The sequence below is a fragment of the Myotis yumanensis genome, unplaced genomic scaffold, assembly GCF_028538775.1.
Source record: "Myotis yumanensis isolate MYYU_CA2020_CCGP unplaced genomic scaffold, mMyoYum1.0.hap1 SCAF_10, whole genome shotgun sequence".
Lineage (NCBI taxonomy): Eukaryota > Metazoa > Chordata > Mammalia > Chiroptera > Vespertilionidae > Myotis > Myotis yumanensis.
Window position 1 is genome coordinate 47,830,622 of NW_027223761.1, and position 21,570 is coordinate 47,852,191.

General features: G+C 44.3%; 1 protein-coding gene and 1 non-coding gene across 2 annotated transcripts in view; both read right to left on the bottom strand.

The window, feature by feature from the left end:
- The window catches only part of TENM4 (teneurin transmembrane protein 4), a 743,366-nt gene that overhangs the window by 26,163 nt on the left and 695,633 nt on the right, over nucleotides 1-21,570 (bottom strand). The window contains 2 exon segments of the mRNA XM_070425699.1: nucleotides 3,762-3,934; nucleotides 18,021-18,898. Coding sequence (XP_070281800.1) covers nucleotides 3,762-3,934; nucleotides 18,021-18,898 — 1,051 coding nt within the window.
- On the bottom strand, nucleotides 5,110-5,212 carry LOC139019084 (U6 spliceosomal RNA). The gene has a single exon (XR_011472987.1). It is a non-coding gene; the product is annotated as a U6 spliceosomal RNA (small nuclear RNA).

Consider the following 21,570-nt stretch of genomic DNA (forward strand, 5'->3'; position numbering starts at 1 on the left):
CTCTCCATTTTCTCTCTCACACACAGAATCCTAAAATCTGCCTCAAACTCGCTATGCATCATTCACCGACAATCTGTATTTTACTTCCTTTGAACAGTGAAAAAGCCTGTGTCAATTTATCTTTTATAAAGCTGCTTCCTCCTGAATCCACATACGTCCATTAATGGTGACTCTGGGTGGAACAGCATCTGCAGAGCCCCATCTCAATGATCCCCATTTAATGTGAGCTGTGACTTCCCAAGGCTGCTGCTCATTAGCAGCTCCTTCCTGTTTCTGCCCAGTGTTCAGATGTGAGATGAAACCGAAAGCGCTTTTTACAAAGACTACTGAGGCGGCTGCAGAACTGAGCATCTGGGCCTGGTGTGAACGAAGGAAGAGGAGCTTGGCAGAGGTACCAAAGAGGGAAAACGGGCACCACGCCTCCTGGGGTCCAATATGTACTTTTCCTTTTCACATTGCACTGTCTCTGAAATTGCAATGTGTCTTAAGTCCTTATGTGCATTTCAGGCGGTGGGGCTCCCTCCAGCCCCATCCCCCAACCTGAAAAGTTGTTATTAAATTGATGGTGCCTTTTAAAACCTTTTTGATGGCACTTTTGAATTTCAAAAAAAAAAAAAGTTGCCAAATATAAGAAAGCCTGCATTAACTTTTAAGAAAGTAGCTCAACGTCAGCTTAGAGGTATGGAACGGGTGAGGCAAGTCTTAACCACAGGGAACAAAAAGGGGCCTGAAGGACAAGGTGTCTGAGTAATGAGTGGCCTTGCTGTCCCTCGTCAGGCAGAGGCCTGGCTGGCTCGGCATTGGCACCTTCTCTGGGTAACAACCCAGTGAGAGCATCACACTGGGGTGTGGCCCAACCCAGGGCTGCAGGTGCTTGGTGGGGAAGAAACTCTAGGGTTAGGTTTCTCTTTCTTTGAGAACTGCTATTGCTCTTTGAGTTTTTTTTAAATTGAATTTACTGGGGTGAGATTGGTCCACAAAAGCATACAGGTTTCAAGTGCACAACTCAACAAAACGTCTTCTGCACAATGTATTGTGCACCCAATGCCCCAAGCAAAATCTCTTTTTGTCCCTGTTTCCCTCGCCACACACACTTTGCCTACCTCTACCTACCCTTTCCCTTTCCCCCTGGCTATCACCACACTGTTGTCTCTGTGTGTACACACACACGCACACATGTACACACACGCACACACGCACGCGCACACACACATTATTTGCTTAATCCCTTTATCTTCTTTCATCCAGCCCCCCAACCCCCTTCCCCTGTGACAACTGTCTGTTCCATGTATTCATGCCTCTGTTTCTATTTTGTTCATTAGATTCCACATATAAGTGAAATCATATGGTATTTGTCTTTCTCTGAGTGGTTTATTTCACTTAGCCTAAAAATCTCCAGGTCTATCCATGCTGCTGCAAAAGGTAAGATTTCTGTTTGTGTGTGTGTGTGTGTTATGGCCTAGTAGAATTCCATTGTATAAATGTACCATAGCTTTTTATCCACTCATCTACTGATGGGCACTTGGGCTACTTCCAAATCTTGGCTATTGTGAATAATGCTTCAATGAACATAGGGGTGCATATATTCTTTCGAATTAGTGTTTCAGGTTTCTTCGGATATATTCCTAGAAGTGGGATCACTGGGTCAAATGGGAGTTCCATTTTTAATTTTTTGAGGAAACTCCAGACTGTTTTCCCCAGTGGCTGTACCAGTCTGTATTTCCACCAGCAGTGCACAAGGGTTCCTTTTTCTCTACACCCTCACCAGCATTTGTCATTTGTTGATTTATTGATGGTAGCCATTCTGACAGGTGTGAGGTGATATCTCATTGTAGTTTTAATTTGCATCTCTCTGATGATTAGGGACATTGAGCATTTTTTCATGTCTCTTAGCCACCTGTATGTCCCCTTGGAGAAGTGTCTTTTAGGTCCTTTTTCCATTTTTTAATTGGGTTGTTTGTCTTCCTAGTGTTGAGTTGTACGAGTTCTTTATATATTTTGGAAATTAACCCCTTATCAGATGTATTATTGCCAAATATGTTCTCCCATACAGTGGGTTCCATTTTCATTTTGTTGATGATTTCTTTTGCTGTGCAAAAGCTTTTTAGTTTGGTGTAGTCCCATCTGTTATTTTTTTTCCTTTGTTTCTATTGCCCGAGGAAATATATCAGCAAAAACATTGTTATGAGAAAGGTCTGACATTGTACTGCCTATGTTTTCTTCTAGGATTTTCATGGTTTTGTGACTTACATGTAAGTCTTTAATCCATTTTGAGTTTGTTCTTGTGTATGGTCTAAGTTGGTGGCCTAGTTTCATTTCTTAGCATGTTCTTTGACGTTTTTGTTTAAAGGCATAGGGACTTCAGTTGGGAGTAAAAATGGTTGTGAAAATATACAATTGTTTTCTAATGGTGAATCAAATTCAACTACTTCTTAATTAATTAGTTAATAGACTGGACAAGTACTTACTGAGCAATACTATGTGCTTGACCCATGCTGGTCACTTTATGGATATTGTCTAAAGAGAAGGTCTGAGCAACCCTGAGTCAGGCATTGCAAGTCAGTTCCATTTCCCAGACGCAGAAACTGAGGCCCAGAGAAGATCGACTCCATCCAGTTCACACAGGTAGGGACTGGCTCAGCAAGCATAGGGGTCCCAGTCTGTCTACACTAGAACTCCTGCTCGGTGTGCTGCCCCACACCATTTGTTGTGGCTTCAACCTGCTTTCTTTTCCCAGGGAAGAAAATTGAGGGCCATGGTGATGTGGCAGAGTGAGAACTAGAATTTGGATGTCTGACACCCAGCCCAAGGTCCTTTTCAATACTTTGTGTCAAAGCTTGTGGGAGTACAAAAAGCCATGTGGTTTACCAGCTGGTGTGGCTCTGTGGTTGAGTGTCGACCCATGAACCAGGAGGTCACGGTTCAATTCCTGGTCAGGGCACATGCCTGGGTTGCAGGCTCGATCCCCATGTAGGACGCAGCCGATCCATGTTTCTCTCTCATCATTGATGTTTCTATCTCTCCCTCCCTCTCCCTTCATCTCTCTGAAATCAATAAAAATATATTGAAAAACACAAAACAAAAAGCCCTGTGGGGTTGAGGGGGGTCGTGCAGACCAAGCGAGCCTTTTCCTGTGCTGCCTTTTTTTTTAAAAAAAAAATGCTTACTAAGTCCAGCAAAGCTGCAAGCTCCATTCTATGTCACCACATCCCCTGAGAACAATTGCGGCAGACAATTCACAGCAATGTTTCATCGACATGATTCAGCTGAAGCTAAAAGATCAACTCATATCAGGGATTACGTGATGGATGCAGAGAGGAAGGATCTCCCCTCCATGGACTCTCAGCAGAGGCACAAACCATTCTCACCTGAGCTCCAGGAAGGGCTCCTCCACGCCCAAATCCCTTTCATAATTAGGTGTAATTATTCTGTCCTTCGGTCCTTGCCTGCACCCGAGTGAGAGTGAGTCTTTAATCTGAGAGCCATTAGAATGGCAGAACAGTGAGGTCACCTCAATTAGGAGCTAATGGATTCTCTACCCTTTGTTCTGATGATAATGGGATGAGACCGATGAAATATTACTCTGAGGCTTCAGGGAGAGAATTTATAGGACTCAGGTTGGTGTGTTTTGCAGATTAGGTGGCAATACAGAGGGAGACCAGTTGTAAAGCTTTTTAGCAGCTGGTTTCTTGTGTTAATGTTTTCCAAATGGGTCTCCTCACCCCTCTGCCTCAAAGTCCCCCAGCCCCCACCTGGCTTACCTTGCAGGAGTGTATAGAAGGCACCTGAGGCAGACAGGTTGGTGGTTATGGTGACATCATCTTTGCTGGAGGTCTCTACCTGGACATGCACTGAGCTGTCTGTATCACTTCGGAAACTGCTCACCTGGCCAGTAGGGAAGGTCACGTTTGTCAGGCGGCCAAAGCTGTCATACCTGAAAACCAAGGGGTAGTTCTGAGTAACAGGAATATAACGGTATTAGAGCTGGGACTTGGCACTTTCTACCTCATGCCACAGTTTTTGCGTGTTCTGCTTTTCCTTCTGTTTAGATGCATTTCCATGTCTCCTCCATCTCCTTGCACATCGTTTTCAGGATAAGGCTACACTTGCTGATACCGACTGCAGGCAAATGACTTACCTCTCTGAGTCTTATTTTCTTAATTCCATAAAGTGGAGAGGATAAGTCCTCTCCTGCCTACCTCCCAGGATTACCATGAAGGACACGTGGATGTGCCCATAGCTATAAATGAATATTCACCCATGAAGGTGGAGATGATGTAACCATATGCTGACCCAGGGTCTCAAAGCTGGGGACTCCCATAGCTGAGGCGGGCAAACCTGATGCTTGAATACCTTGTCTAACCCCCCAAGAACTGGTATACAGATGTTATAAGAACAATATTAAGATGGGGCTTCCCAGGAAGTTATAGATCCTGGGAAAAGGGGACTCGGAATCCAAACCAGGACTCCGTTGCCACATAAGCAGGCCAAAGAGATAGGCACTTGCAATCTCTTCCCATCTAGATTCCATATCTGGCACCAAGCAGCTATGGATCTGAAGCTCTCACAACTCACAGCTTTGCTCTGGTGTGGTCCATTTGAAGCATTATAATTGCATCTTACTTTGTTTCCCCATTCTCCTGATAATAATAAAAGAAATACCTACCATCATTGAACACCTCCAACATACCAGGTATGGTGCTAGTCCCTTTTCATACAGTCTTTCATTTAAACATCACAACTAGTCTAAAAAGATATATAATATCTTCCTTTTGGAAGAGGCTCAGGAATTGAGGCTCAGAAAAGTGAAGTCACCTGCTCAAGGTCACACAGGTAAGTGGGTGGAGTCAAAATTCAAACTTCGATCTATCTGCTTCCAAACTACCACTTGCTTCTCTGTCTCCAATGAGCATGGCTGTTATGTCTATTTCCAAGTACCCATTTTGTGCTTGCCTACCTGCTGTAGAGTGGCTGGAAGATGGCAGGAAGTAGGCTATTAACATGCGAGTGATTATTTTTAATTAGGGGAGGCTGAAGTGTAAAAAGGTAGGGTTAAATAGCCTTTTTGCACTTGTGTGTGAATGGGGAAAAACTTCTTCATCCAGATGTCAATATATACTTTGCTTCATGAATCTGCGTGCCATCCTTCTGCAGGGGCCATGCTAATCTTTATCCATCGTTCCAATTTCAGTAAATGTGCTGCCAATATTTCTGATTCCCACTCCTGCCCAAGCTTGCAGCATGGGTTCATCCACATGTGTCTCCCTCCCCCACTGTACTCTGGGTCTCCCTCTGGACTTTGTTTCATGCTTTGCCTTTATTACTGGAGTAAAGCTCGCCCCTGGGTCCCTGAGGGTTTTAACAATGGTGAAGTGAAAGGCCAAAAGTTCAGCCATGCTGGTTGTTCTGTGATTCCTTTAGCTGGGCCTAGCTTCCTGCCCCGATCCCTGGGTCCTACAGCTCATGTGGTTTCAGAGGAGGCTTGGGGAATGAGACCAGGCGGGAATTCTCTGAGCCACTTTCTGCCCAAGGTCAGATGTGGGTGCTGCATGGATTCTGCCACCTGCCATCTCTTTCTGTCCCTGTGCCTGGTACTGACCACATTCTTGACACTGAATGGTGACAGTCCCTGGCACAATCTGCCACAGAGGAGGTGTTGGTAAAGTTTAATGACTCATCAATCCTTGACCCAAGACTAAGTCAGAGGGAAGGGCTGAGGGGCTTTGGGAAAGCTGAATCTCTGTTGCCGAGGATGAGAAAGGGGAATGGAAGCCCTTTCCAAGATGGCGAGCAGCACAGTGGCTTCTACCATCTACCTCATGCCTGGGCTTGTAGGGGCATGGCTGTGGGACTGTTACCAGTCCTTTCAGCTCTCCTACAGGTGGTTAAGGGCCTTTGGAAACCTATTTCCTGTCCTGATTTCTCATTTTCTTCATAAGTACTGAGTCAGATTCTTGTGAGAAACGGTCAGTCAGGTGGAGTAGCCCAAGACCTGGGCTGTGTCAGAGGTGCTGAGTGCCTCTCGGAGCTGGGGAAGGGAGCCGTTCTGAGACTGCTGCTAGGAAGGAGGGCAAGTCTGGGGCAAAGATCTGGAATGTTTGCCCTAAGGCCCTTCTCACCTGGAGACTCCCTGGGACTCTGCTCCCCTCCCTCTAGGAGAGGCTGGTGTTCTTTCTGACCCTTTAAGGCTGCTGGAAATTTGAGCAGGAAGGAATGTCACACCAATATTTACATGGTTATCTCTTGGAAGTAGAACTGCAGGTGATTTTAATTGCTTATTTGTATGTTTCATGTTCCCAACACTTCCTATAATTTACATGATCAGAAGTGTTGTGATGGCATACAGAGAGCATGTGACCACAGCTACCTTGGGGAGGAGGACCTTGTAAATTACTGGCATTTAAAGAAGAGTCTCATTACCAGACACCTGCCAATACCCATCTCCAGGTCTTTTCAGTAAAATACTTCTAGGGTACCCCACATTTTTTTATTTAAAAAAAAATATTTTAGCCCTGACCGGCTTGGCTTAGTGGATAGAGCGTCAGCCTGCGGACTGAAGGGTCCCGGGTTTGATTTTGGTCAAGGGCATGTACTTTGGTTGCGGGCACATCCCCAGTGGGGGATGTGCAGGAGGCAGCTGATCGATGTTTCTCTCTCATTGATGTTTCTAACTCTCTGTCCCTCTCCCTTCCTCTCTGTAAAAAATCAATAAAATATATTTAAAAAAAACCTCAAAAGGTATTTAAAAAATATATATTTTATTGATCTTTTACAGAGAGGAAGGGAGAGGGATAGAGAGTTAGAAACATCAATGAGAGAGAAACATCGATCAGCTGCCTCCTACACACCTCCCACTGGGGATGTGCCCTCAACCAAGGTACATGCCCTTGACCCGAATCAAACCTGGGACCCTTCAGTCTGCAGGCTGATGCTCTATCCACTGAGCCAAACCAGTTAGGGTGGGCACCCCACATTTTTAAGCCCCAAATCAAAACTCTCTAAGACTGGCTCAGCCCTGGTCATCTTGACTATACCATTGTCTTATGAGTAAACAGAGCTCTCATCTTTTAAATCAACAGGAAGGTCCATTACAGGCCAAGAAGTTCATGGGATGGGTACTGATTCATTCTGGTTCTTTGAACACCTGTTATCCATGTATATACTCTTTATTAATGAGACTACTTACTCAAACCTTCTACTTTCCTGACCTAACTGGCTAAAAATTTTTTTATTATACAATGCAGGACACTTAAAAAGGAGGTTTACAGTCTTATAAAGAATTGATAGACTATTGATTAGGCGTCAGATGTCATTTTAATACTACTTCTAACAAGGCCTTCCTTGTTCAAATGCCACCTCATAAAGCCCTCCCTGGTCTCTCCGGGGAGACTGGCACAGCTCTGTCATAGAATGTGTCCCCTGCATCGATGCAGCTGATGTACAGGTTGCCTCCTGCTTAGGCCTGGGAGTGCTCGAGTCAGGGCAGGGCTGTGGCGTCAGCCAGCCAGGCTGGGAATCTGGATTCCAGCTCTTGCCAGCAAAGGGACCCTGCAGGACTGGCTCTCAGTTCATCTCTGCTTCCCCAGCACTGGGACCAGCACAGAGAAGACAGGCAGGGAATGTTGGCCGCACAAATAAATCCATGCATAATTGGAAGCACAGGGCCTCTTTCCTGCTCTTTTGGAGAAGGGGGACCATGATTCATGCACATGCTGCCACCTGCAGGACCTGACAGAGGCTTGGCACACAGTAGGCGCATCATCAACATCTGCACGAACACGGAGACAACTGCTTACATTAAATGGTACTTGAGCAAACTCTGTAGGCATCTCCCTAGAGTTTTCATCCTCAAGACAGAAAGAAGCTTTGCTTAAAGGCAGACAATTGTAATTATTATTGAAGGTAGCCTGTAACACATAATTAAATCGAGCCTGAAGAAGATGCCATGAGAAGGCCCCATGCCTTCAAGACCTGGTTTTCATTTTATATGAGATGGCTGAAAAACAGTAATTTCCACTCCTCACATTTTCCATTAGAAGGACTGAATGTCTTAATTAAATGAACATCAAATGGAACAGCCAATTTATAGAATTTTCTTGTCTCCTATTCATTCATTGCGGTGCCTTCCAGAGCTTGAGAAAGGCCACTGGATCTCTCTGCTGCCTGATCGATACCTGTGACTATCCCATCAGATCACCTGCTTCAGCCTCTGCGGGGAAGAGCTGGAGCTGCCCATCCTCAAGACCTTGGACACTGTTGCCATGTGGCCCCCTCTATGGAGCCATTTCTCTTCCTGCTGCACAGCTGCTAAGAGACAGGGGGTGGGGAGGGGGGCCACCCCTGCCCAACAAGAGACGGGGGCGGGGCGGGCAGTTCTCTGCACTCTCGGGATGCCAAGAGGCTGCTCCTGACCTTGGTCCTGTGATTAAGTGACTTCTGGACAATGGTTTAGTTACTTAAAGTACTGGCAAATATTCTTTCTAGCCAAGAGGAATGAAGGAGCGTGAGGATGTGGGAATAGAAGGTCCTTGGAGCCAGATGGTCTAGGCTTTGAATCCAGGCTCTCCACCTGCCAGCAATGCGACTCTACTGGCTCATTCATCTTCATTTCTTATAGAGCATGTGTTCCTAGAAGCAAGTGTTCTGTCTTCTCTCTCATCATTGATGTTTCTCCTGCTAACAACCAACCCTCACCACACTGACATTATTGCAGGCAGATTATGCAATCTAACCTCTGGAAGCCTCTGTTTTCTCCTCTATAAAATGAGGGTAAGGATACCTATCTTAGTCAGAGATTGTGGAGATCAAAAGGTAACATATTTAAAAGGAAATGCCAATGCTTACCCGGGCTCACAGGACCCAACAAGTCTTCTTTCACTAGTCTGTCAACCTCCTGAGGGAAGGACTTTGTGTGGTCACTGATGCATCCCAGAATTAAGAAGAGTGCTTGGCAGATGCTTAATAATGTGAATGGTTGTTGGTTGAAAGACTTGCTCCTTTCTGCCTCTCTTTATAATTTCACTTTGAACCCTACTCCTCCAATACTTGCTGCATTCCTTCACATCTGCTCTGTTCTGCAAACATACCAAGCTCTAACCAGGCTTGGGGTGCTCTCACTTACTGTTCCTCTGGCTGGGAATGCTCTTCTCTCCCATCTCGGTATGGCTAGTTCCTTTCATTTTTCATGCTTTAGTCTTCATTATACATATTATGTTGTTTATGTGTTTACTTATTTGTTATCTGTCTCTTCCCTCTAGAATATAAGCTCCATGAGGAAAGGGACCCTGTACGCATTCTCAGTGCCTAGAAGAACACCCAGCATATAAAAGGTGCTCAATACATATTTCTTGGATGAATAAATGAGTGAATGGTAGATGCTGTTTTTTTTCCAGAGAATAAGTAAGAACTCCTCCCTTTTAACTCCCCACTTCCCTATGAGGAAGGGAAAGTTCACTAATATTCATCAAGTACCATTTAGGTACCAAGCACCATGCTTATAACCATATTTTGAGGTAGGTATTATTATCATCATTTCACAATTGGTGAAGCTAAGACTCAGAGAGGAGAAATCACTTGTCTAAGATCACACAGCTAGCAGAGGAATATAGATTCAAAATCAGGCTGCGTTCCTTCATCAGGCTTCCCATAAAAATGATGCTGCTTCAAATCAAAACCTTCGTGTTCACCACTATGTTAACGAAAATATTGTGTTTGGAAATCTAAGTCAAGAAGACTGACAGCTTTCTTTTCAAGATGCTTTGCTTTGATACCACTGTTACCAGTACTGACCCTTCCGTGATGCTGGCCCCCACTCAGGGGGTATGATGGGGATGACCAGATGACTGGCTTTTCATAATTCTTTCTACTGACTTTTCTTCACTCCATTTCCCCAAAGCATCTTTGAAGCACAGGGAAAGAAAACACATAAAAGATTCATATAGTTGCCGTGAACGTGGCTCTCAGAAGAGGACCACTAAAGAGCATCTTCACACACACTGCAAGGCTTTCTTCTTCACACTCAATACTTCACATCTCAAACCTCTGAACTCTGTGCAGCTGTGGAAGAAAATGCCAAATTGCCTCTCTGATACTAACCTTTGTTGACTGGGACTTTTTTGGTTGGAAAATAAAGGATTTGATTTTTATTCTTTTCATCTATGACCACCATCATCAACAAGAACAGCCCATGCACACAGAGAATTCCCTTGGTTTTAGGTCATTATAATAGATGCTGTCACTACATTATTAGTTCCTCTAACAGGATACATTTTGGCTTCTGCAATAAAAACTAATACTTGTTGCCCATTTCCCATAGAATTAAGTCCCAACAATGAAATCTAGCCTTCAGGTTTTCTAAGATCTGGTTCACCCCACACTATAGGTCTTATCTCTCACTGATGATGTACTTGAGGCAGTGCATCTAGGGGAAAGGATTCAGGTAGATCTGGGATTGAATCCTGACTCTGACAGGTATACAATGTCATAGAGCCAGTAGGTGTCTGCACTGGTTATTCTCTTTTCACCCCTCAGATCCTTTCTGTGCCCTTCTCTGCCCAGAAGAGCTGAACTTCACAGACTACATCTCTGGGCCCTCTTGCTGGCTTGCTTCTGGTTGGATTCAGTCAATGGTAGGCACTGGCCCAAGAAATTGGGGATCTAGAGTTTTTCATTTTCCCCTTCTCCTTCAGTACTATGTTTCTTTTTGTTTTTTTAAATATGTTTTTATTGACTTCAGAGAGGAAGGGAGAGCGAGAGAGAGAAACATCAATGATGAGAATCATCGATTGGCTGCCTCCTGCATGTCCCCTATTGGGGATTGAGCCTGCAACCTGGGCATGCACCCTCACTGGGAATCGTACCGTGACTTCCTGGTTCCTAGGTCAATGCTCAACCATTGAGCCACACTGGCCAGGCATTACTGTATTTCTAATAGTGGCTGTATCTATCTGCAATTACTGTTTCTAACAGACGGCTTCTCTTCCATGGTTACAGCACCCACTGAATTCAGTAACAATATCCTATTCTTTCCCTGCTTTGCCCTTCAGCCTGATGGTTGGTCATGGTTGTTCACTATTATTATTGCCTTGGATGCCTTACCATCCTTTCTTGGTTCCCTTGTCCTTGCTTATATCTCTATAACATTTATTTATTTGAAATATATTTTTGTTGGGTGTAGAATTCTAGGTTGACAGGTTTTTTCCCTTTATATTCAGCACTTTTGTCTTCTAGCTTGCATGGTTTCTGATGAGAAGTCTGTGTAATTATTATCTTTGTTCTTCTGTATGAAATGCCTTCCACTTACTCCCCTCCCACCGCCTCCCCCACAGCTGCTCAATATTTTCTCTTGTATTTAGCAATTTGAATATATGCCTAGGGATGTGTGTGTGTGTGTGTGTATTCTGCTTGGTCTCTCTGAGCTTTTTGGGTCTATGGCTTGGTGTCTGTCATTACTTATGAATAATTCTCAACCATCAAACCCTCAAATATTTCTTTTGCCTTATTCTTTTTCTCTTCTCCTGGAATTCCACTTCCATTAATAATAAACCAGCTGATATGCCCCCTAGCTCTTGTATATCCAGTTCTATATTTTTTCACTGGTTTTTCTCTTTGTATTTCAGTCTGGGTAATTTCTTTCTCTTTGTTTTTGAAGACTTGAACTTTTATTTTCATAATTTGGTCTCTGTTTCACAACTTCCTTTCAATTTGGTAGTGTGTATTTCTTTTTTTAGTATTAGACAGAAGATATGTCTCAAGGCTTTTTGTAAGATATTTAGTGATTTGTCATTTTGCCTATACAATAATAGCTATAATTTCAGTTTATTTTGAAAATGGGTCCAAATTTACTTGAACTATAATTATAATTTTGAATGCTATTTAAAAATAGATGCTATGTTATTAAAAATAGATGCTTTATATCTCAATAAAGCTGTTACAAAACAAAACAAAATAGGTGCTGTATGTAGGTGGTCTTGACCAGTTGGAGCTTTAATCACTGCAAGCAGATATCCAAAAAAAAAAAGCCGTCATTCAAATAACTTGAATTATATATAAACTAGTGGCCCATTGCATGAAGATTCGCGCAATAGGCCTTCCTTCCCCTGGCTGCCGGTACTGGTTTTCCTTCGGCACCTGGGACCCAGGCCTTTGGTCCAGCCACAGCAGCGAGGCCTGGCTTTTCTTCTCCAGCTGCTCCCAGCCCCTCCTTTTTTTTTTTTTTTTTCCAGCTCCTCAAGCAGAGCCCAGGGTGGGCTGGAAGCCTGGAAGCCTGGCGACCCAGGCCCCCAGCCCCTCCTTGAGTGGAGGCCAGGGCCGGTGGGAAGCTTGGCTTCCTCTGTCACTGGGAGCAACTCAAGCCTCCTGCTCGCTCCAGCTCTGTGGCCGCCGCCATCTTCAGTTGTCTTCAGTCTTCACTTCACGCCTGTGTATGCAAATTAACCACCATCTTTGTTGGGTTAATTTGTATAGTCACTCTGATTGGCTGGTGGGTGTAGCGGAGTGGTGGAGTGATGGTTAATTTGCGTGTTTCTCCTTTATTAGTGTAGATATGAACTACACTAATATGTAGATATGTAGATATTTCTGTTAAATCTAAAGTGAACCTAAAGTAGTCTTTTGATAGTCAGGGCAATTTGTTCAGTCTTGTTGATCAACATCAGGATTATTGTTTGAGAAACTGGGTAATTTCTATAGACCTATCTTCTTTCCTTAGCTGTGTCAAGTTGACTGATAAGCCCATCCTAGGAGTTCTTCATCTCTGTAACTGTTTTTTGTTTCTAGTATTTCCATTTTATTCTCTCTTATAGTTTCCATTACTCTGCTGAAAGTTTCCATCTGATCTTGTTCACCTTTTCCATTAGGGCCTTTAACATAATTATAGTTTAAAAATCCCTGAAAAAAACTTTTAACCTCCGTGTCATATCTGAGTGTGGTTCTGATGATTACTTTGTCTCTTGGAAGTGGGATGTGCTTTTTTTTTGGCCTTTTTGTATGTTCTGTTGAAAGTGTCACATCTTGTGTAGCACAGTAGAGATGGAGGTAACAGGTTTTATGCCTTAAAATGGGTATGAGTTTCCTTCTGCTAGTATTTTAGTGTGGGTGCATGGGTGCATGAATTACTTTACTTAGGATTTGAGCTGGCTTTGAAGTCTATTGTTTCTATGGCTAACCTTAGTGCATAACAGGCTTTAAATTCTGCTAACCACCTTGTGTTTAGGGTGCTAAACTTTCCCCCTCCCCTCAGTGTTAACTACATCCTCAGCTTTAGGTTCCCTCTTTGTGCTGCCTCTCAGAGAGGGTCTCTTTCCATGCTCTTGTCCCTTTCTTATCTTTTTCCCAATACTGCTGTGCTTTTCACTGTTGGGTTTAGCTTGTTAGCTAGTGGTAGGGGCTGGTGAGCTCCACCTAGACTCTTTGCTCTCACCATTGTTGTTTCTCTATTGCTCTGATTAAACCCCAGTCTTACATACCCATGTGTCCCTAAGTCTCAGCAGTGCAACCTCTTCAGTGCCCCTGCCCCTTTTCATTCTGAGCCCATTGTAGATTACTACCCTCCCAGAAGAAGTTTAAAAATGTTTTCTTCCCTCATTCAGCTGTAATGGGTTTCCACCAGTGCCTAAGTAGGATAGAGTTAGCTACCCTTCTTGCCACAGATTCAGGCTTCTGTTCCATGTGGGAGTAAGGTGCGTAGAGTCTGGGTAGAGCAGGCAGATATTTGAGTCCCTCCCTCAGCAACTGCTGTACCTCTCCCTGAAGTATACTTGTATACAAGGCACACTTTCTTAAATCTTTTTCCACTTCTTCTTGAGAGTACCTGGTGGGGTTTGAGGAGAAAGGTCTGAAGAGAATGTGGACTCCCCCAGTCTCTGCAGCCCCCAAGGGTTTCATACACTTAGCATTTGTAAACTTACCAGCTAGCCTAGCTGGACTCTTCTTTCTGGTAACTGGCTGCACTTACCCAGGGAATTGAGGGCTCACATCTTGTCTTTCTCTTCAGGAGTCTGTTGCCCCTTGGATTTACTCAGTTTATTGCCCTCTGGCCTCAGAGAAGGAATTCAAGGAAAACTCCTGAATTGGCCATTTGTCTGGCTTACTTTTTTTTTTTTTGGTAAGACTAGGAACAATGCTCTTTCTAGCTCTTACATCCTCAGCAAAACCCAGAAGCCCAGGCTCTTCATTTGAACCTTTTGAATTGAATTCTAGATCCTGCTGGGAGCAATGACAGTGCTGAAGCTGGGATTCGAATCTAGTATCCTTCTAACTACAGCATATTTTCTCTTCCCTTCTTGATCTCCTTTCCCTTCTGGATTTATATTTTATTCATAAAATACTTGCTGTACACCTATTAGGTGGCAAGCCCTAAGCTTGATACAGAGATAAATTAGGGTCTCACAGGAGTTAATGTTAGCGTAACTATGACAGGGGCTGTCAGGGGACACCAGAGCCACTTCCCCCTATGAAACTTGGGGCAATGGATTGCTCCTGCCCACTCAGCAAGCCAGTCTTGGAACCTCATGCTGATCAGGCCATTTTCTTAGCCATCAAATGCCATTGACCCAGGAGCCAAGTCTGAAATGAATGATGCCACATATTGGAGATGAAGGTTGCATTATAGATTCCTTTGAAGTTTTCTGCCAGCAGATCTGTGGGCCGAGGGAAGGAAACTAACCTTGATTCCTCAGAATTGTGAACTCTTTAAGTCAAGTTTCTCTGAAGTGTGTGATATTTATGTTACATGTATTATTTAATCTGTTGAGAGGATCAATTAAGCCAACTTAAAACTGATTTCAGTAATAGCCCATGTCACAGGCAAGCCTGGGCTGATTTTTGTTTTTTTAATATTAGAGCATTTGGATTGGAATTCACTAAGCTGCCTCATGGAGCCAAAAATAGAAAATTCACTAGAGCAATGGTGCCTTGGAAAACTCTGTCCAAATCTGCCCAGCTGGTATGGCTTAGTGGTTGAGCATCAACCTATGAGCCAGGAGGTCACAGTTTGATTTCTGGTCAGGGTGTGTGCCTGGGTTGTGGGCTCAATCACCAGTGAGGGGTGTGCAGGAGGCAGCTGATCAATGATTCTCATCATTGATGTTTCCATATCTCTCTCTCTCTCTCTCTCCCTCTCCCTTCCTCTCTGAAATAAAAAATATATTAAAAAAAGAAAAATCTGTCCAAATTTATGTTAAGAAACACCATAATGATAATAATATCACACCTTTACTTCTTGGGAGCTTCATAGTTTGTGAAGTATTTTTACTTTCAGGGTTTATTTAATTTTTCTGGTCCTCACAATGGCCCTGAAATTGGGTAGAGCAGGCATTGTTTCTGGTTGAGACTTGTGTCTGGAAGCCAGCTAGCCTGCCCAAGTCACACAGCGATCACCCAGTGAGAACAGCTATCTGGTACCCTCACCTGTGCTCACAATCTGAGCTGGACCAGTTTTCCTTGACCCACTCTGCATGCCTTTCCCCAGCCCATTTTGGATATTCTCAGAGACCTGACCCTTTCCTAGTTCTGATCTCTGAGATATGCCACTTGATCTTGCTCTTCTGGTCTGACCTCTAATTCCCTACCAACTGCAATTACAACCTTTGTCTGCTCCTTTGATTCATTTACTTGAAGCTGCTCCCGGGTACATCTTTCATGCCCAAACAACATTTCTGCAATTACTGGTGCTGCCACTAATACGGCTTGTAAATAATAATAATAATAATAATAATAATAAGTTAATAATGACAACAACCACAGCAGATATCATTTGAGTACTTATGATGAGTAAGACATTGAATTTTCCATATTTTATCTCTTTGAAATTTTGAACCTCAGACTATCCCTATAAATAGATTCTATTTCTATCTGAGTCACGAAGAACTTAAGGTGAACCCAGTCAGTGTAGTTAAAAGAATACAGATTTGTGTTCTGGCTCTGCCATGTACTCATGGTGATTTTTGACAGATGAGTTACCTAATTTCACTGTCCCTTAAGTCTGTTCATCTGTAAAAAATGTGGGTGATAATTTCTACCAGCTGAGGTTGCTATGAAAATTAAATGGGAAAGAGCCTGACACGTAGTAGGACCTCAAAAAATGAGTTTCTATTTTTATTTTAGGGCTTTTATCTTCCACTCCTGGGTAATGCTATTTAGTGGATACTTTGGAATTTTGAATATGATTTTATACAAAGCGACTGTATTAACTTCTCCTTCTTAATAAAACATCAACTCTGGCTGTATATTTTATCAGGGAAGCCAGAGAGGGAGAAATGGGGTCCTTTCTGGGAGAGTTGTAGGAAATGGTTTTAGATTTCAGGGTTGGTAGAGAGTAACGGGTGCAGTGAAGTGTAAGAATTCAGTTTGGGATTAGAGAGTGACCTTGGGAACTAATTGAGTGTACCAACTTGCTCTGACAAAGAAACCTCTGTATTGGCTAAATAATATATAAGAGGTTTCTGTCGGGCAATGGGGGAAAATGGAATTATTTAGCGTATTTCCATTTCAATGAGTTAATCAAGATAATTGCTGTTTTCCTGGATCTTTGTCTTTTCTTTATAATTAACAAGGAATTTAGCCAGTGAACTTTGTACAAATTGCTGTGACATTTTTTTGGTGCACATTGTATTTAAAAACCTATTACAGATCCTTTTCCTTCGAATTCTAGGACTGTGAGAAACGGATGCTTGATCAAGCTTAAGAAAAATTTATGGCTCAAAGATTCAAGTTCATTTGGAATTAATAAACAGCAGCGGGAAGCAAGGCAGAGCTCAGTGAGCATGTGCTCCGGCATCAGACAGATGTGTTCTGCTATGTTCTCACATATAACAGTGGATGAATGAGCCTCTCTGAACCTCAGTTCCAATTTCTGTAAAACGGATAATATCACCCATTTCCCAGAGCTGGTGTGAGAATTAAATGCAACCATGTGGTTCCTAACCCGTGTCTGGTGCGCAACAAGGCAAGTTCCCTCCCCAACTCCTGCATACTTATCTAACGGTCATGTGGTCAGCAGACTCAGTTAGACTTAGACTCTGGAATGTGGCTAAGACCTTAAAAAGAACCTTAAAATCTAGGTAGAAAGAGAGATGTTATGAAGTCCACTGATTAAAATAGCTTATAGAGAAACATCTCAGATATATTTGGTTTTTAATAGGATTGGAATGAACTGATCTCTGGTTCTCTGACCACACCACGGAGGAAGCCCTATCCTGGGTGAAGAGAAGGGAAGTGAGCTACTTGAGGGGGCTCTATTGCAGAAACAACTAGTGATTCAATAGCGCCACCCCGAGGGAGGAAGCAGTACAACTATACCTATTAGACACAGGACCCAATAAAAGAAAGTGTAGAATCATTTGGGGCAGGAGGGAAGGGTCCTATAGCCTTACCACATCACTTCCTTGAAACTATCTTCATATTACAGCATACTATGCAATTGTGGGTGTTCCTTATGAATGACCTTGACTCATAAAAATAAAGATTTCATTATGTCTGTATAATGTGTTCGAGAAGGGAGGCATGTAAAGCACTTCATAAGTTCCATCCAAAATGGTTAAAATGAAAAAAAAATTTTTTTTAACTTAAGATGTGAGCTTTGGTAATTCGACAATTCATCTACATGGAAATGTTCCTTTCCCCATTGCCATATTTCTGGACAGTGGTCATACGAAGATGCTAGCACTCTATCAAGTACTTTTCATCTACATCACCTCCCTGTGGTATGTTGAGAAGGTAGTCATTGTTTCCATTTCACAGATGTGGAAACTGAGGCCTCCAGAGATTATGTCCATGGGAGACCTTGGATTCCAGCTTAGTTCCTCTGACTCCAAAGCTCATGCCTTTTCCACTACAACATGTTCCTTCCCAGGCACAAGCAACTCAAATATGAACATGCAGAATATATTATAGATAAGGGTTTGCATCCCAAATCCTGAACTGAAATGACATAACAAAAATTAACACTCCATCAATTCACCTCTAATCCTATAATACATCTCATGAAATAAAACTATTAAATGGCCTTGCCTGATACTTACTCATAAAATGTTGTCCATCCATTTTCATTGCTTTTAGTTGCCAGAAGGCCAGTGTTGCCATGGTATGTCATCATGGCCAACTCGTGTCCTTGTGTGGTCACACTCCTGAGTGCACTGTTAGTGCCCATAGTCATCCAGTACACCTGGCCATCTGGGCCCACCAGCCAGAGGGGCATCCCGGTAGAGTCTCGGCTGATGTCCACCCTGTTGCCATTGTTGTCTGTGATGAATGTGATGTCGTCATCTCCAGTGTAGGTGAAGTTGTAGAGGTAGTCTCCTGTGGGCAGGCTTTGGGTGTACAGATGCTTGCCACTGGTATCAAACAGGTAGAGCTCCTGGTCAATTGGTGAAGACAGCTCATACATGTTCTGGGTGTTGAGGAAAGGCTTGTTCTTCCTGATAAACCGAATTCGGATATTCCCAAGGTCGGCCACGTAGAGTTCCCCGTCAGCACATACAGCTAAGGAAGATGGGGTATTCAGCTTTGCATCCTTGGCATAACCATCATCTCCAGAGAAACAATCACAGTTGGCATCATTTTTACAGTCACAGCCACTCGGGGCCCCAGCCACTAGCGAGATCTCTCCGCTCGTGGTGACCTGCCTGATTCGGTTGATCTTTTTCTCATCGGTCTCAGCGATATACAGGACGCCATTGTGAGAGACAGCCAAGGCGGTGGCTGACTCCAGGGTTGCATGGATGGCCACCTTGCTCAGCAGAAAGTGGTCGATGCCGGGGACCTGGCAGTGCATGGGCCTCCCGGCAACAATGCGCACCTGGTGGTTTTCAGAGATTTGCAGAACCACGTTGTTGTCGAGGACATAGAGGGAGTTGTCCATTGGGTTGATGGCTAAGTCTGTGGGCCACTCCAAGCGAACCTGACAATGGAGACACCAACACTCAAATGCTTGGCAAAGTGCCCACCACTAATCACCCCATACTCCATATGGTCCATAACAGTGTCCCAAGTGCCTTCACATGCCTGGTCCTCACAGCAGCCTGTCATCCACAATGGATGTCAGGCCCCTATCAGAATGAAATCATGCAAGACATCTGATGGCCTCTATTAGATTGACAAAACATGAAGAACAAATAAAAAAAAAGGCAAAGAAACAAAAAAGTAGGCAAGAGACAGACTTTGGAGTCAGACAGGCCTGGGTTCATATCCAAGCCCCACCACTTATCACCTTGGGCAGGTCCTTTGCCTCCCTGAGTCTCAATATTCACATCTGTAAAATGGGAATGACCACAGGGCAGAGAGCCTGACCCACAGTAAGTGCTCAGAGGATGGTAGCTAATGCTATGGAGGTGGGAGGAGAAGACTGATAGAGTCTGAAGTAGGTGTGGCCCAGAGGCTTAAGAGAAACTCTTCATGAACTGTTGATATGATTTTTGTATGAAAGATGACTTCTCAATTCTTGGATTAACACGTGGCTAGGTGCTGGGGATATAAAGACAGAATAACCATGGACCCTCTCTGACATAGTTCCAGACCAGTGATTTGGCCACCCATTCAAATTACCTGCAGCTATTTTAGAAAGTATTGGTGCTCAAATCCCACCCCTGGTCAACGAAGTCAGATCCCTGGTTGTAGGGCTTAGGCCATGGCATGATTTCCAAAGCTTCCTGGGTGATTCTAACATGGGGCTGGAAATGACAACCGGATCCTGTCTCCTCCCTGTGTGATCACCAGCCCAGCAGCACTGGCCTCACCTTGGAGCTAGTCAGAAATGCAGAATGGTAGGTCTCACCCAAACCTACTGCGTCAGAAACCGTATTTAAACAACATCCCTGGAGACCCTCATGCACACTGAAGTTTGTGAAGCCCTGCTCTAGATAATGATGTTTAGTGCCATGGGGAACAGGTGCCCCTGGCAATGGGAAGGAGGGGTTCAGAAGTCCTGGGCCCCATGTCGGAGCCTATTCTGAGCCAGGCTGGGAAGCTGGCAGGGACCATGGTGAGTCTGCAGGTGGGCACGCGGGAAAGGCCACCTGCAGGTGTGGGTGAGGTGAGGAATGCTTTGCTGAGTGGATGGAGGCTGCATGGTTGGATATATCGCATGGGGAGGAGCTGGCGTGAAGCTGTGTCCCCAAGGGGTCCAGCCACACTGCACAGGGGCTGGAAGTGCTGACAGGTGCTGCCTTCAGCTGATTTGCTTATCCGATCCCTAGGGACTCGTCACCTTAGTTTCCCGAGTGAGGGTCCTACAAAACGTTGGCATTCAGTCTAATCTGGGCTTATTTAAACAAGCATATGCCTTTAGATAAGAAACTTCTCTTCCAGAAATGTAATCGTGTACACCATTGTCTATAAGGGTGATTATCACAGCCATTTTCAATAATGGTGAAAAACTGGAACTACTTCAAATGCCCAAGGACAGAGAATGGGCTAAATAAGTTATGGTACATTTAGTTCACCCATAAATTAAAATAGTCTGTGTAGCCATTATAACTGATTTTACAGCTGGATATTTAATGACATCAGAAACTGTTCGCCATGTATTATGTGGAAAGAACAGGTTACAGAGCTGTAAGTATAGTGTGATCCCAACTGGGGGGAAATACAGTAAATTAGATTGATTATGGATAGGGAGGAGATGAAAAGCTTGAGGGATATACCCTAAGATGGTAACCATATTGGGATTAGAGGCAATTTTAACTTTCTTCTTTGCCATTACTAACTTTGTGAATTTCCTACAATGTCTATGTGACAGTTTACAGATGTAAAGAGAAACCCTGGTAAATTCCTTACACAGGAGACGTGGACACCTTCATCTGCCCCATTAGCTGAGGGCCCTTCTCAGGATGGGGCAGGCCCTTTCTCATTTCTTCTGCACGGTCCCCAGGCCCTGCTTCCTAAGGTTTTCCTGCTCCCTTGCTCCCAGCCTGGGTCCCTCTGTCCTCACAGAACAGGGAGCCTGAGGCAGGGCAGCGCCGATGGCCAGGCGGCTGCCCTCACGCGCCCAGTGCTCTCTGGAGCACAGAGGCCCACAGCCTTCAGCTGCATCAAGAACACAGTTTACTCTAAAGTGACAGGGGAATTTTCAATTTTCTAAAACCCATTTCTGTCAACACTCGCTGCTAAATATTTTATGCCCTCTGGTCCTGTGGCACCTTGGGGACCTGCTGGCCCAGACCTTTCTGTCTGTCATTATGATGAAAAGATGGCTTCCTGATGAGTGGGTGGGGAGGGGGGGAGAGGGGGCCAGGCTAGGGAGAGGGGGTGGAGAGAGGGGTATGAAGGAAGGGTGAGTGCTTCCCTGCTCTCTCCTTTACAGCCCCGTGTGCAGAGGGACCTGGGAGGGAAGCTGCGCTCTTGGAGCCAGTCCTGGCTGTCCCAGTGCCCGGGTGATGTCCTGGACGAGACCAAGTGCCCACGCTTCTTTGATCTCACCTCCCTGTTAGTGACAATCACACTGAGGCTTCATTTCCCATCACCCACATGGAGGGAGGGGCCTTCATACCGTGGCCCCTCCAGCTCCCATGTTCTGTGGTCCTGAGGGGGCATGGAGCCCCTCTCCTGTCCTCCCCAGCTGCTGTGCCCTTATAA